General features: G+C 38.7%; 1 protein-coding gene across 2 annotated transcripts; it reads right to left on the reverse strand.

Annotated features, from left to right (window-relative positions):
- Positions 1–12,730: 12,730 nt before the first annotated feature.
- Positions 12,731–15,722, reverse strand: LOC147247718 (integrator complex subunit 12-like). 2 transcript variants are annotated; one of them, XM_086180666.1, is made up of 6 exons: positions 15,613–15,722; positions 14,811–14,904; positions 14,504–14,604; positions 14,254–14,399; positions 13,997–14,140; positions 12,731–13,896 (listed from the first exon to the last, which is right to left on the reverse strand). In XM_086180666.1, the coding sequence occupies exons 2-5, from the start codon at positions 14,877–14,879 to the stop codon at positions 14,034–14,036; spliced, it is 423 nt and encodes a 140-aa protein (XP_086036792.1). In that variant the 5' UTR covers positions 14,880–14,904; positions 15,613–15,722; the 3' UTR covers positions 12,731–13,896; positions 13,997–14,033. The 2 variants fall into 2 exon arrangements, with proteins under 2 accessions (XP_086036792.1, XP_086036791.1); XM_086180665.1 differs by having other exon boundaries at positions 12,731–14,140.
- Positions 15,723–15,963: the final 241 nt, after the last annotated feature.

Raw genomic sequence — 15,963 nt, forward strand, 5'->3', positions numbered from 1 at the left:
TGTGTGAATGAATGCTAATATCTTTTCGGCATTTTGTCATTTAGGTGTGTAGTTTACACAGTATCTTGTTGTTCCACTGACATCCCTAAAATTCATATGATAATTTGTTATTCCTTGACTATGTATTAGATGTCAAATTCCAAATCCCCCTTTGTCAGGTCTGAGTAGACCCACATTACTGAGATATACATGATTGAATTAATTTGTATGAGGCCAGCTCTCATGGCCTAAAGCTGACAGCTACGAGCTGCTGGAGATTGTAGGGAGAAAAAAAAAGGCGAGGATAGATGTGAAAATGTCAGCAGTGAGGTAGCCAAAGTAAACGGCTTAGACAGCACATCTGAAGGTTAATCTTGTTTGTGAAGGTGTGTGAGCATGCCGACTAACCAGCTTGTGTTGATGTGCCTCGCTGTCTCCATACGAGGTGTGAAGGGATTACAGTGTGATAGACTTGTAACACAGCTGATACCTTTCAGTTTTCGTTTCCAATTTATACTAACAGAGAATGACATTGGCCCAGTTCACTGAGCACGCTCACAGGCTGTGATTAGACTGGAGTATTGATCTATCCCCACTCATGCAGCTTGCTGTCAAAGTGTCACTTTACCGGAAACAAGCTCACCTTGAAAATGTTACAAGCTTTGGAGAGAAATGCTATGGAGAATGAGAGCTTGCCCCCCACCCCCACCCTTTGTGTATAATATGCACTCACTGGCCAGTTTACAACTACACCTAGATTAAACAAATGCAATATAACACAACACCCCTTCAATAACGATATGTTCCGTTTTGTTTTCTTTGTACTATTTTATTATCTTGGCAGTTCCACTTTTATTGTATAGTGTCATATGCAGGATTGTGGGATGAGGACCTACTACAAACAAGTCAATGTCTTTACAGGGAAAATTCATCCAAAAAAGAAAATTCTGTCATTATACACTCACCCTTGTACCAGTGGTAGGTTGGGTAAAATTTTCAAGTCCATAAGACATACAGTAGCTGGAGTATGACAGGAAAAGGTGTTGTTACAGTAATCTCCCAAACAAAAGGAGCAAATGGTGAATAATTTTCAAACAATATGCATCCATTCTGCTCATCTAAAGCATTCCAAGTTGTTTTGAAAAAAAACATCCTTGACTGGGAGCAACAGGCGATTTTGAGTTGTACTGTGCAGTCTTTCCTCTAATCCCCCCTCAACCAGGGGTAGACTTAGGGGGGAAGTGGCCCGGGAGTCGTTGACAGACTGGCCCACTTAATGGGTGGTAGAGCTGGGGAGCAAGTCAGCCAGCCAGCAACACAAGCTTTATATAACTCGATGAAAAAAAAAAACTTAGTTCCACGTTGTTTTGGACCATAATTCAATTAGTTATCTATAACCTGAACCCTTTTAATGCTAAGGGATCATTGATACAATAACATTTGGCCAGCCAATTTGCCAGGCTGTTAGACATATAGAATTGAATGACAGTGACTGTTTATACCTTGAGTAAACCACTAGAAGGCAACATAATTACAACAAAAAGCCCATTTCAATAAAAATGTTATTTGGAAAGAGATGAACAACAAAAGGCAGCACGGTGGTGCAGTGGTTAGCACTGTAGCCTCACACAACCCAGTCTATATGTATCAGTTCTACGATAAAGGCCTAAAAATCGTGAAACGTGTACGTTTTTTTCCCCTGTTCTTTTCTATTGGACCGCAGGTAGGTCATGTGACTCTTTCATGTGGGCCTCTCAAAACAAAAACATGGCGGCTGCTCCTGTCATTTTCGGAGGAAAGTGCCTTATTCCAAGATAGTTTTGATTTAAAAAAGCATTCTGATGACATTTCTAGCGAGAAATATACATTTTATTTTCATAATATTCGCTCAGTTCTTGTGTATAATCTTTGGTTTGTTCGTTATTACAATGAAGTCCTCTCACTGACATCAATCATTGATGGTACGCTTATTGCCACCTCCATTGCTAAGTGAATCCAAGCCATCAATGTGCTGGCGTGTGAGGTGGGCGGAGGTGTCGATGATGACACAAACTTGCAAACATTACACTTGCTGGTTCTCCCGCATCAAACACAGCATTGAACTGCTGTTTTGAAATTTACAGACTGTCACGGAGCTAAATATTCTTCAGACACATCGTCACTTCAACATCATCTTGTTGAAGTGACGATGCAACTGGGGAACCGCTGAGATCAGGGAGCAGCTAACATGACTGGCGAGAGGACTGTGGATAATCACGTCACGGGACTGTGAAGGATGGCTTGTTGTATGTAAAGGTTGCGGAGGAGCTCAGTCACTTACTAAAATCAAGATTGCTGAATAGGGAAGTCACATAGTAATAAAAAAACATGAATAAACATATATTATTGCCTCACTCTATTAGTAGCTTCTGCAGGAGCTCACTTTTCTCTGCAACACCAGCTATGATTTTGTCACTATCCAGCATCTTTAAAACATCTGGTTGAGTAGCCATAAGCATAAAAACCTCGAGGTGCACCACCGGCATAAACCGTTACCTGGTTGAAGTTTTTTGGGGTCCAGAAGTGCCAAATCAGCATACAGGGTGCCATTTTGGAGGAATTGCTGGTGGATGCTCCCTAAAAACATGTCCATGATTTGATTATGGGCATCAGTCTCACATGATTTTTCTGCATCAGTCACAACCTCATCTTGGCACATCTCTCCAGGCAAGGATTTTTTCCTTCCACCACATTTCTGTGGCAGAGAGAGGCCTCAGCCTACAGCTCAGTCTCCTCATTTTGCCTCATATAGATAGATAGATAGATAGATAGACAGATAGATAGATAGATGGATGGGTAGTTAGAGAGAGAGAGATAAATAAAATGGAGTCTGGACTCTGTTTATTTGGTGCCTTTTCTACCTTGGCAATACTCAAGCACTTTACAATGTCATCTCAGTCACCCATTGACACACATTCACACACTGATGATGGAGGCCGCCTTGCAAGACGCCAACCTGCTCATCAGGAGCAATTTGGGGTTCAGTGTCTTGCTCAAGTACACTTAGATAAGGTCATCTGGGGAATTGAAAGTCAAACCAGCAACCCTCACTCACTAGATGGCCACTCAACCTTTGAGTCATGCTGCCTCATAAGTAAGCGAGTCCCACCTGCATCATTTGATTAAACCTACAAAATATCAACCTACTTCAATGCAAATCCACTGACAGCAGGACTGATTAAATCATTACTTCAAGTATACTCAATTTCCTTTAACTAAAAGGTGCAATGGACAACTTTTATATGTCCCAGTGAGTAGGTTATCTGCTATCTTGCTATCTACTCCTTTTTGCAAGGAGGATCAGTAGGAGCACTGTGTGACACCAGGAGCTAACTGATATCCTGATCCAGGTCTTGGTTGAGATCTCCCATGAGACCATCCATTGTCTCATCAGGAGGATGCCCACTCGTTGTAGGGGGTGCATACAGAAGGCCTGACACGTTATTGAGCTAAATTATGACTTGTCTTGAGGAAATTCAGTAAATCAGCCTGTGATCTCATTTTTCCATTTTGATTTTGAGTATGATTCTGAATCCTGTCTTCAGTGGGTTCATTATTTTGGTTTCTATTCATTTGTCTTACATTATTTTGTTGTCAATCATTTACTTTGTACGAAAAAAAAATTCTACAGGAATATTTTCATTCATCGACATCTGGAACATGTGATTTTATCATCTGAGCAGTGTAGAGAAAGGGTGATATCAACGTGTTCGTGCTATTGGTTCAGAGATCCATAACGGTTTGTCAACCACCTCACTGGAATGTAAATGAACATTTTAGACCTGATAAAAAAAAAAAAGTTAAGTAATTAACCACTATAATATTCTTTTCAGGTAAATTTAAACTTTCATCCTGCACCTTTCTAAAAGTTTTGTTGATATATTTTTTTAATTGTTTTCTTAAAATTGTTGTCTTGTGCACCCTTAAATGATGTTTTTTGAACAATACATCCCATTTTCCTCATTGTCTTTGAAAATGTTGCTGTAAGTCAGACATGTAAGAACATGTTTGATGAAGCAATGACTATCCAGCTAGTACAATGCATTTGACAGAAGAATATGAAAACATTTTTGTCTCTACTTTTGCTGTGAAGCAGTAAGTGAGAAAAGTCAGCCCCTTGGCTCATGAGATATTTTGGTTATTAAATTTGGGGTTTTATTATTGCCTGGGGCGGTACTAGGTGGATGAGGAGACAAGATGACAAACAAAATGAAACAAGCCAAAAGAGTGAAATAGTGACTGAGAGAGAATTCATCCTGGACAAAGAACCACATGTCAGTAGGTCCAAATAAAAGTGATCAGACATCCTGAACCAGATATTTTAGGTTTTATCACACACTATCACTATCACTACATCTGCTGTAAGCCTAATGGACCGCGTGTAACAATCATTCGTTTTCATAGTGTGAGTTTTATAGGTTAGAGGGTCCCCATCATTCTTCTAGTAAATACAAGTCACAATATTGACTCTAGGGTATGTAGACATAAGATATTAAGATATGTCCACAGGAATATACTACATATACCACACCGGCCATTGGCACTCCCTACATTAACTTAAGATGCCTTAATTGTTATGAAAATTTGCTCTTTTCAGGAAATCAATATGTGGCTAACAATTTTGCCCACTCATTGAATTTTTCACCAAGGATAGAAGATCATTTTGTTGTCTAACACAGATATCAAAGTCTCTCTCAAATTAAGACAGAAAATTAAGTTGGACAATATATGGCCAAATGAGAGACACATGATCCTTGGGTCCACACTGTGAGTACCAGAGTATTTTAAGATGATACCCATACGTCTAAGAATTCAACTATTTGGAAATATGATATGAACTTTGTGAGATGCAGAGGAGAAAATCTCAACATTGCACCCTGCACATTGCAGTATGTTCAACTGGTTACAACAGAAGAAGAAGAACTTTAAGGTGTTTCATGATTATCTAAACTGGGCAATGAAGTTCTTTCCTGTCAATGTGTAACAGAGGAGTTATTCCCAGCTGTCGTTGGACAGACCACAACACCCAGACAGCTGTTTTCATTCAGGGTGGGGTCGGGGGAGGGGGGTTCGATTGTGACCTGACCCAACTTTGCAGCAGATGCACGAAGTGGCTATATATATAAAAACAAATTTCATGATACCCTCTTATCCTCACTCTCCATCACCAAAAAATCAGAAACTCCTTGCCCTGAAGCTTGAATACTCCCATGGCCAGTCTTTCAGAATATAGGATGTTATAGACCCTCTGCCTCCCCTGCAGCCCTCGCCTCTCTTGCACCTTGTGTGACAGGGTTTAATTCCAGTGAGCTTCTTTTGGTTGGTGATTTAAATCTTGACTGGATGACTGCCTCATCTGATAATCTAAAAGTTGTCCGTGACTCATTAAATGTAACTTAACTTAACATTAAATTTAAGTCAACTGAACTCAACGCGGCCAAATACTAAAAACCCATCAAAATCTTAAACGCTCCCCACAAGTACATGGACACAGGTGTGTTTGCTAACAACTTCTACTTGAATGAATCTACAAAATATATAAATGACCCTAAAATATTTTGGCGTCATAAAATCATCTAATGACTTGCCAAGTTCTTTAATTACCCAATCCGGTACACTGTCTGATAAGACAGACATACTTAATTATTTTAATGATGATTTTATTTCTGCTGGATCCCTGTTTGAGTCCCTAAACTCTGAACTGACAAATGCTGGTCTGGTGTGTGTTAGACTCCGCAGGCTACGAGTGGACCCATCACTTGCCCATTTGAGTTCACATCTGTATCTGTCCCTGAGGTAAATGATGCACTAAAAAGGCTGGACACAAGTAAAGCAGCAGGTCCTGATAATATTGAACCTTTTTTTTTCTAAAGTTGCTGATTTTATTACTTAGCCTCTCTCACATATTTTTAACCTCAGCCTTACTGTACCAGCAATAAAATTCCTAAACTCTGGAAGGCGGCCTTTGTTCTCTCCCTGTTAAAAGGGGGTGAACCCACAGATGGAAACAACTACAGACCAATTTCTAAATTGTGTATTTAAGCTAAATTGTTTTAGGAACATCAGTGACCAACTACAAGAATTTTTTAGAATCAAGTAGTATTTTATCTCCACTTCAATCTGGCTTTAGAAGACAGCATAGCGCTGTTACAGCTATGCCCAAGGTCTTAAATGATTTAATTGAGCCTCTGGACAGCAAAAAATATTGTGTCGCTCTTCTTATTGATCTGTCAAAAGCATTTGACACAGTAGACCAGCCTGCTGATACAAGCTGTACATCACATTGGCTTATCTAAGCATGCAGCTGCCTGGTTTGCCAACTATCTATCAAACACAACACAATGTGTTCAGGTAGCTGGAACTACTTTGTCTTTTCTGGACAATACCAAAAGAGTGGCCATTTGTTCAGTGCTGGGAGCCATTTTATTTTCTATCTATAACAATCTCTATAGTAACTTGTCAAATGCATTTTATTATTTTTATGCAGACGACACCATTATTTGTTGTTGTTCAACCTCATTCACTCAGGCTTTTAAGTTTTTACAAGCTGATTTTAATGTTATCTAGTCTCATTTATTTAATCTTAAATTGGTTTTAAACAGATAAAACTAAGCACATGGTTTTCTTTAATAAAAAGGTGCTACCACAGACCATTACAAATATGATAACCCCTAAAGAAAAACCTATAGAGCAGGTTTTAAATTACAAATACTTGGGTTTTACCCTAGATCAGGAGCTTTCATTTGAAGCCCATATTAATATTCTGGTCACTAAACTTCAAGTGAACCTTGGGTTCTTTTTCAAGAATAGAACCTGCCTCTCTCTCAGGGTCAGAAAGAAATTAGTGACTGCTACCCTCTTGCCCATTCTTCATGGGGACATGCTTTATTTGAGTGCATCATCCAAATGTCTCAAATCATTGTACACTCTTTTTCATTCAGCACTGAGATTTGTCACTGACTGTAGTTGTCTCACTCACCACTGTGAATTGTATATGAGATCAAACTTGCTTTCTTTGAGTGCACAAATATGTACATTGTGTGACCCTAATTCATAAGGCTCTATTATGCTTTATTCCGCCTTATTTATGTGCTTTATTGCAGAGCACAAGCAGCTGCTATGCCTTGCATTGTTGTGCTACACTTGTTTTATATGTTTCTCAGGTAAGAACTAAATTAGGAAAACGATTTTTCAGCTTTGCTGCCCCCTCGGCATGGAATACGCTACAGACTGAATGGAAATCCCCCGAAGTTATTCCTCTTGGAGCTTTCTTTTCTATCCTGAAGGACAGACAGTGTGAGACCATTGAACAGTGCCTGTGTTTTTAAAATCTTAAATTGTTGTTTTATTGTTGTGTCACAATTCCTGCACTTTTTTTACTGAAAATGTTATGTGGTTAATTTATACTGTCACTTCCTAAAACTGTTCTTATGACATGTTGCTGCTTACTCTCTGCTCCACAATCACACAATGCACCCCCTCTCCATATGTGCAACAAAGCAGCTTTGTCATTCCTTTTCAGTTGACAATTTTTTTTTTTAAACAGATTTATTTCTTTGCATAAGCAAAATGCTTCTTGTTAATGAGGGTCATCTCTCTCTCTCATCGCTGTCTTACTCTCTGTGGTGTTGAACCAAAGAGTCTATTGTTTCCCCCTTCCACTCAAAAATGTGTTTTTTATATTGTTCCTACACTTCAATGTTTGAAATTTGAGGGATGCCACATACTTCAATTGAATCAATTTATAACTATGCAGACATTACAAAACAACAGTGTCAAAATAACAAGTTAAGAAGCTGCAGTGTCGACATACAACATGCCTACAAACAACATATAACAAAGGTCACGAACCGCTGCTAACTTTCGCATCTTCACGTTTAATGATTTGATTTACTGATATGATTTAATGATGATGAGTTTCATAAACATCTACGAACACAACCAAGGAAACAGAAAAAATCTTAACATATGGATGTTTGTGTAGATATATTAAACTCGCCTGTAACCAAACAAACATATAAACACACTAGCCTACTAGGAGAATTGTAAAGAGTATCCGATGAAACAGTAGCAACTTTGACCAGACTTCCTCTGGACTACAATGGTCGCCATGACAATGGGTCAAATCAGCTACAAGCTTCAGTATAGGCCTATATAGGCTCTAGTCAACATTCAGATGATAAACTGTAGTTTAGAAATTAGTTAAGTACTTTCAGGTCAGATGGTTTTCCCCAAAATAAGTTACCTGTTTATTGACAGGGCTGAATAGAATTGATTGAGCTCAAAAATTATTCCCGTGACCTTTTATTTCGGGCGGCACAGTGGTGCAGTGGTTATCACTGATGCCTCACAGCAAGAGGTTGCTCTGGCTCAGGATCTCTCTGTGTGGAGTCTCCATGTTCTCCCTGTGCCTGTGAGGGTTCTCTCTGGTACTCCGGCTTCCTCTCACAGTTCAAAGACATGAAAAAGGGACTAGGCTGATTGATTCTCTAAATTGGCCGTAGGTATGAATGTGAGTGTGAATGGTTATTTGTCTATATATCTTGGTCCTGTGATGGACTGGTGACCTGTCCAGGGTGAACCTCACCTCACACCCGAAATGTGGGATGGGCTCCAGCCCCCCCCCAGCAATCCTTAACAGGATAAGTGGAAGAAAATAGATGGATGGATGACCTTTTATTTCAAACTCCTGTTGGCAAGAAAGAATATGAAGAAATCTGAATTTATTGCTCATTTGTAAACACAAGACTCATCAGTCTAAACAGGCAAGAATCTAAAGGCTGATTAATTCATTTCGATTTACCACAGGCAGCTGTGAGAGAGAGAGAGATGATCCTCATTATCAAGAAGCATTTTGATTATGCAAAGAAATAAATCTATTTAAAAACAAAACAATTTTGTGAACCAAAAAGGAATGACAAAGCTGCTTGTGGCACGTGGGGGGGGGGGGGTGCGATGCGAGATAATGGAGCAGAGATTTAACAACTGGTTTTTGCAACCACAGTCAGTATCAGTAGGTGTGTTGGCAAACGCACAAACAACAACAACAACACAACAACCAGTATTCATTGCGTTATTAATCTGGGGGAAGTAATTACAATAGAGAAAGTTGAATATTTTCACTTCCCCACAAATGCAATAAGTCTCTGCAAATGTTATAGTTATTACATGTGTTGCATTACGTTTGTAGTAGGCAACAGCTATTACGCTGGTGGAAAATGTATTACGTTTGTGGGATTTCTCCATTAAAAGCTGCAGATTTTTATAATGTTTGTGGTTTATTACATTTCTGGACATTATTACATTGGTGGGCGTTACAGGAGGGCTTTACTCACACACTTCAGAGAAAGGGAGAAGGGGAAAAATGCAAAAAAAAAGTTTTTGGCAAGGCAAAATATATTTTTATTTAATATGACACAAAGACTGAAATACAACATCACATATTACACCTTGGTTCAAGTTAATTTTTTGTCAAGAATTTCCTTTGAAAAATGCCACTGCTTTAGGTTTACTCAACTCTCAAAGCCAAGTTCCAGCTTTTTTCATTTGCAAATGGATTATGTAATCAATTGAGACGTGAGGATTCAAGAACAATTTTTAAGTCCTGCTGCCATCTTTTGATATTTAGAGGGTATTACAGGCTAGATTTTTTTTCTCATATTTTCTAATATAAACCTGGATTACATCACCCCCCTCTTATGCCTCAGTTTGAATATCACTGATCCTTTTCCATGTCTTCTCTCCATGCTTCTTAGTCAGTCTCACCTGAGATTCAAGCAAAGAAGGAAAGGAGAGAAACTTGAGGAGAAACAGGTTGAGAAAACATTGTCAACAACGGAGGAAAAGTCAGACACACTCTTAGCACAGAAACCTTGGTTGGTTTTGAAGTTATCTCATATAATCTCTTATTCCTGATTCATAGTACATGCTCATGTTGTACTGTGAAATGTGTGTACTGAATGAATAAACACACAGACACATATACACACACACACAGGTATAATTAAGTTAAAACCTTTGTGACAATTACACAGAGTTAAGGAGAAATGTTTACTGTTTTGAAAAAGATGAAGTCCTTGGAAGTGATGAGAGTATTGTAAATAAAACTACATATTTTAGTTTCAAGAGAATCAATATTAATGTTTGGGGGGGGGGCAAAGTCACCATATATAAACTCAATAATAGCTCACTGGATAAAGAAATGAATGTCAGTTAAATAATTTATATTCTGAGGGTCGTTTAGGAGAATTAGGAGAGGGTAGATTGGTCACGTTCATCAATCCATAGAAAGTTTCAGCAGACAAGAGCTCAAAATGAAGTTTTGAGCTTCTTCAAGTGAGGCAGGGGAATCCCAATTAATATTCAGCAAGAGAAAAATCCATTCTCGTCTTCCGTTATAATCTGAGGGGCACTATTTAATCGATCTCTATGCTTCTCGCAAGCTGGTGCTCGGTCAAGCGCAAGTGTCATCGCTAGTTTCAGCTGCCATGTATGATTCTTTCATACAACAAACTTGCACTACACTTGCACCAACAGGTGCTTAAGTATGTTAATGAGGCATGGTCTGGTACAACCATTGGGCACTGCTATTTCTGAAAACCAGAAAATGTTGAGTTTAAGGTACTGAAGGTTCCACCAAGACAGAGCCAGTGATTTAGCCAGATATCATCAAAATATAAACTGTGAAATCTATCTGAAGATATGATAGTTTATCACGATGATCTCAAAATCTTAATTAATCTTCAACATATCATCCAAAAGATGAAATCCTGTTTGTTCACACACACTTCAATGACCAAGGCCTAGATTTCCACAGGTTTTCTTCTTGGTTAAATGCCTTTCACCTCATGACAAAGTCGTGACAAAATAATTTGTTGGACACGTGGTGAACCTTTAAATTGCACACCTTAAATAAAGGTCTAGCACTGCCAAAAGAAATATACCTGTTCAGGGATTCAGTAGCGCACTTTTCTGAAGTCAGGGGACATAAATTGAAATCTATGCCATGCACTTTGCTCTGTTAACAATTCTAATCATTTTTTTTCACCTCCTGCTTCAAAACACTCTAGTTCTACTTGTCATTTGTAATCAACACTCTGTCCCGTAATCTTCATGTTCTGTCTTCTCCATGTCTCTCTTTGTTCTCGCCACCCACTCCATCACCCTCCTCTTTCTCTCTACTTTTCCTCATTCACAGCTGTGATGGAAGCTGTGAATGCCAGGCTCCAGTGGTTACAGGGTGAATATACAAGGAGATTACCGTAATTTATGTACCCCATCTAGTCGTCCTTTGACAAGCATCACTCTTCATTTGTGGAACCTGCAGGAAACACTACTGTGCATCTCTAAGGGTCTGACATACACCGACTGCAATTTTGTTTGCAATTGACTTATTAATTATTTAAATTGTATATTAAAGAAGTAGTGAAACATGGCCAGGTGGCACAGTGGTTAGCACTGTCCCCTCACAGCAAGATGGTTTGGGGTTTCAGTCCCGGCTTGGGCACGTGATCTTTCTGTGTGGAGTTTGCATGTTCTCCCCGTGTCTGCGTGGGTTCTCTCCAGGTACTCTGGCTTCCTCCCACAGTCCAAAGACATGCAAATGGGGACTAGGCTAATTGGATACTCTAAATTGACAATAGGTATGAATGTGAGTGTGAATGGTTGTCTGTATATATGTGTTGGCCCTGCGATAGACTGGTGATCTGTCAAGGGTGTACTTGGCTCTCACCCAAAAGCTGCTGGGATAGGCTCCAGCCTCCACCCTGTGACCCTAAACAGGAAAGGCGGAAGAAAATGGATGGATGGAAGGAAGGAAGGAAGATTGCCACAGCAATATGGCCACATGGAGAGAACAACAGAGTGAAGAGCAGATTCTTTTTTGTATGTCTTGTAAATTTTACTACAAAAATATGCCTACTAATGTGGAAGCATGTAAAAACAAGGAAAAATAATGTATCATCCATCCATCCATCCATTTTGTACTACTTATCCCATTAAGGGTCGTAGGGGGACGGTGCTAGAGCCTATCCCAGCTGCCTTTTTATTTTTAACTTCATGGTAAAATAGCAAGAGGATGCTGAGGTGTTACTTGACACTGTAGAGGATAGCATTGTGCCTCAAGTTGCATTCCTATACAAAAGAACCAAGTTAGTTGTTGCTACATACTTCATGAAAAGAAACCATGAAAGACACTGAGGGCTTGCTTCTGCTTGTCACTTTAAGTTTAAATATACCCATCCCAGATTGTGCATCGATTGGGAAACAATCACAGGGCTGTACAGGATAGGAAGTGGCACTACATGACACATGACTGAAGTGGCATACCCGTACAGAAACAAGATAGAAATATTATCCTGCGTAATGAAGAGTCCAGGATGCCTGCCTGTTGGGACTGGACTGATTGCTTGGCTCCGAGTATTTCTGAAAGTTGATGTGGCACCTATGGTGTCCTATTAAATACAGGTAAATCTATCCATGTAAAAGCAGGAGATATGCGAAGCGTTAGACATTTTTTTGGAGGTGAGTAACATAATTAATTAATTACAATTACTGAACTAAAACTGTCAGGTTTAAATGTCAATGCCAAAATCAGCAGGACACCACAGGGAATCGAACCCCATCCCTGTAAACAAGGAGCACCATTACTAGTGTCTTTTGCTATTTGACATTATATGTCTTAAATTAAACCTGAAGTAGCAACAGCATGAGAGGCAGCATAATATATTATGTATTTAATTTGATCAAATGATAATTGTACCACTGGTGCTGTTTGAGTAAAAATTTTTTGTGATGTATTAATTGGTTAAGCATTGCGAGAACACGGGTCTATGAACTTAATACCGTGTCTTTAATGCTGCGCGACCAAACAAAGCAACAGTTTCTCTTTCCTAGAAATCACTCCATCATTGCTTTTAAGCAGCACTGATTTGCAGCACATAAGAAGCAGTGACTTCCAGTAGTTTAATGCTAGCATGGAGAAGCACTTGCTGTTATGCTAGCAAAGAGAAAACTGTCAGAGATTTCCCAGTATTTTTCATGAGAGACCAATCATTTAAGCAATAACATGTAAAGCCTGAAAGGCTTGAGTTTCAAGGGGTAGCACCAGACTTTGGAGGTTCAACACCAGTAAAAAAATTTGTAGTAAATTTAGCATAACACTTGACAAAGACAGTGTTTTGTAAAGGAATTCTTATTCTTTCCTTTTTATGACTTTATATTTAAGTTGCTATTGCACTTCAGTTGTAAAAATTATATTAACAGTATACATTTTGGAATGTTATTCATTCCAAGATTTGTGGTCTTTCACAAGTATGGCTGCCTCTCAAATTAGAAAATTAAAAAAGCTAAATGGCATTGAATCTCCATGTGTTTGTTCTAGGAATGGATGAGTGAAGTGATCTAATCACATCAACGCAGGGTTAGTGGTTTACAGCCCTTAAAGATCAATACTTTTTATAGGCAGGAATACTCAGTTCAGGTATCAGAATTGAGAAGGAAAAATTTACACCCGAACATCCCTTCTTAAAATAACTCTTAGTTATAAACCTGATCTCTCAGTTAAGTGAATATCTGACAGGTTGGTGTCTGCCCCTGTCCCCCTTTAAAAATACAGGGACATACTTGATATGACAAGTGGACAAAGTTCATTTTAAAGTGATACATTCTTCCAATGGAGTAAAGTGCTACTTCGGCTCAGAAGAGCTGGAGAAGGACAGGTGAAGTTGGGCCTTCTAAAGCTAAACTAAAATCCAATCTAGTTTTACTTGGGATGGAAATATTTGAAAATATTCCCATGAGTGAAATGGAAGGGTGCCATAAAAACTTTTTTGGAGGCTAAGGAAACCAAATTCCAGCCTATTTTGGTTGCAGACATTCCTGAATAAAAATAGAGAAGCAGAGTGAGATGAGTCAAACACATACTTTCTTTGTTGAAGGACTATGAAGAATATTAATTAATGTATAAAACTGCACTTACTTCATTTGCTAGTAGTTACCATGTACCTGTGAACTTCTCAAGTGAGGTCCAGACTCTTAATGAAGTCTTCAAGGAAGTCATCGAAGTTGGTCTTTTTGTCATTGCTTCTATTTGTCAGGAGGTCGTTGGTTTCTCCCTGGTGGTCTGAGAAGGAAAGATAACTCTCATGATATGAAGACTGAATCAAAGACATTTAGACCTGGTTCTTGTTACTCAGAGGTGTCGATTTAGAATAGAACAGAAATGTCTAGCCATACCTTTCATCAGCGTGGTGCAGCAGGAGCAAATCCAACCAAGCCTTGAATCACTGACGTCCCCCGTCACCTGTGGCCTGTCACAGTCCTTGTGGAAAACATTAAGGCACTTCTGGCACTGAACCAGCTGCTGCTCCACTGTCATTATTCTAGGATGTTAATAAAACAGGACTTCAAAGTCAGACTGAATTATCCACAAACTTCTCGCAATCGAACATTTAATTCACTTCAGCTGCAAATAGTTAAGACATACCTGCAAACCTCACAAATCAGGTTCAGTTCCCTGATGAAGTCATCAAGAAACTTATCAAAATCTGTACATGGCAAGAGATCGTTGGTCGCCTGCCTGGTGGTCTGGGAACAAAAGATAACTCGCAATGAATTCAAGACAACTTGATTGTATAGTTGGGGATGTTAGGTTCTTTCTGACAGGACAGGAATCCCAAGAAAGACCCCAAACAAAACAAACATGGCTAATGTCACTGTAGTGAGTCAGAACTTCATTTAAATCCCACATTCAAAATTCATATCATCTAATTAAAAGATGCTAAGTCCCATACCTTTTTAGATGAGTCTGAGGCTGTCTTCACTGATGTAAATATGGGTCTCACAAGTCTGAAGCGCCCCATCTTTGTGTTTTGTACTTGTGTGAAGCTGAAATAGAGAGAAATCAATTTCACTACAATTTAAATATTTTCAAGAAACAAATATTTAGTTTGTTAGTGTTACAACCATCTAATCATTCAAAAATACTGATCACTTGTTTCAATTTTGAGATGCTGTTGTTGCATCATAAGAGACTGTACGACATGTTTTAAATGTTACATGCTTCATTTCTGCATGCTGTGTGCAAACATTTGTAAATAAGACAAGAAAGATGTTTAAATGAGGCAATCGGACACACAAATCTGTTGGCAGGTTGATGGGACAGGTCAAATGACCACAAACTCTCACTCTGTTCTTACAGGCAGCAGTTGATGTCGAAGTTCATTTGATACATTTAACCAAGTGTTTTCAATTAATATGCAGACTTTTCATATGTTAAAAATAAAAATAATCTTCAAGTGAAACCGATTGTCTGAATTAAAATAACACCTGAATTGCCTCAATTGTTCAGCTGAATTCATAAATCAACAGCTAATCCGTTAGCTTGAATGAGGCATTTCAGCATCATTTTTGAAGCCGTTTCGCCATAATTGCATTCCGTTATTTACACCTGTGGATAATTTTTTATGAAAATCTGTTCTATTCTCCCTGACAACTTGTTTTTGAATGGAAATAATGCGCACTAACAATGAATTAGTGAATTTCAGAAGCTCAGAAAGCTTCTAAGAAATGTAATTAAAACATGATAAATCTTACTTCTTCGACACTGAAGAGCGATGAAGTTTGCCTCCGAAGAGCTTTTCTTTCTTTGTCAAATGTCAAAATGCAAGAGCTTTGAGAAAAAGGTGTTTTCCTGCAGTCTCCTGCAAGCGAACTGCAAAAACTAAGTTTGCTCTTTAAATAAACTAGTTGAAGGTGACGTCACAATGACAAATGATGCACCTGGAGACCAACATAACAACGAAGCCCGTCTACTGTGGAAGCCCACGAGGGACAAAACTAATAATAAAATGCGAATATAGAATATCGTTTACACTTAAACATCATGCATGTGTAATTATAGTTAAACTAAGACTGAAATGCAATAATTTAGTTTTCATTGTCATT

This window comes from Aulostomus chinensis, chromosome 16, assembly GCF_037954235.1.
Source record: "Aulostomus chinensis isolate RoL2024-O1b breed Wild chromosome 16, RoL_Achi_v1.0, whole genome shotgun sequence".
Lineage (NCBI taxonomy): Eukaryota > Metazoa > Chordata > Actinopteri > Syngnathiformes > Aulostomidae > Aulostomus > Aulostomus chinensis.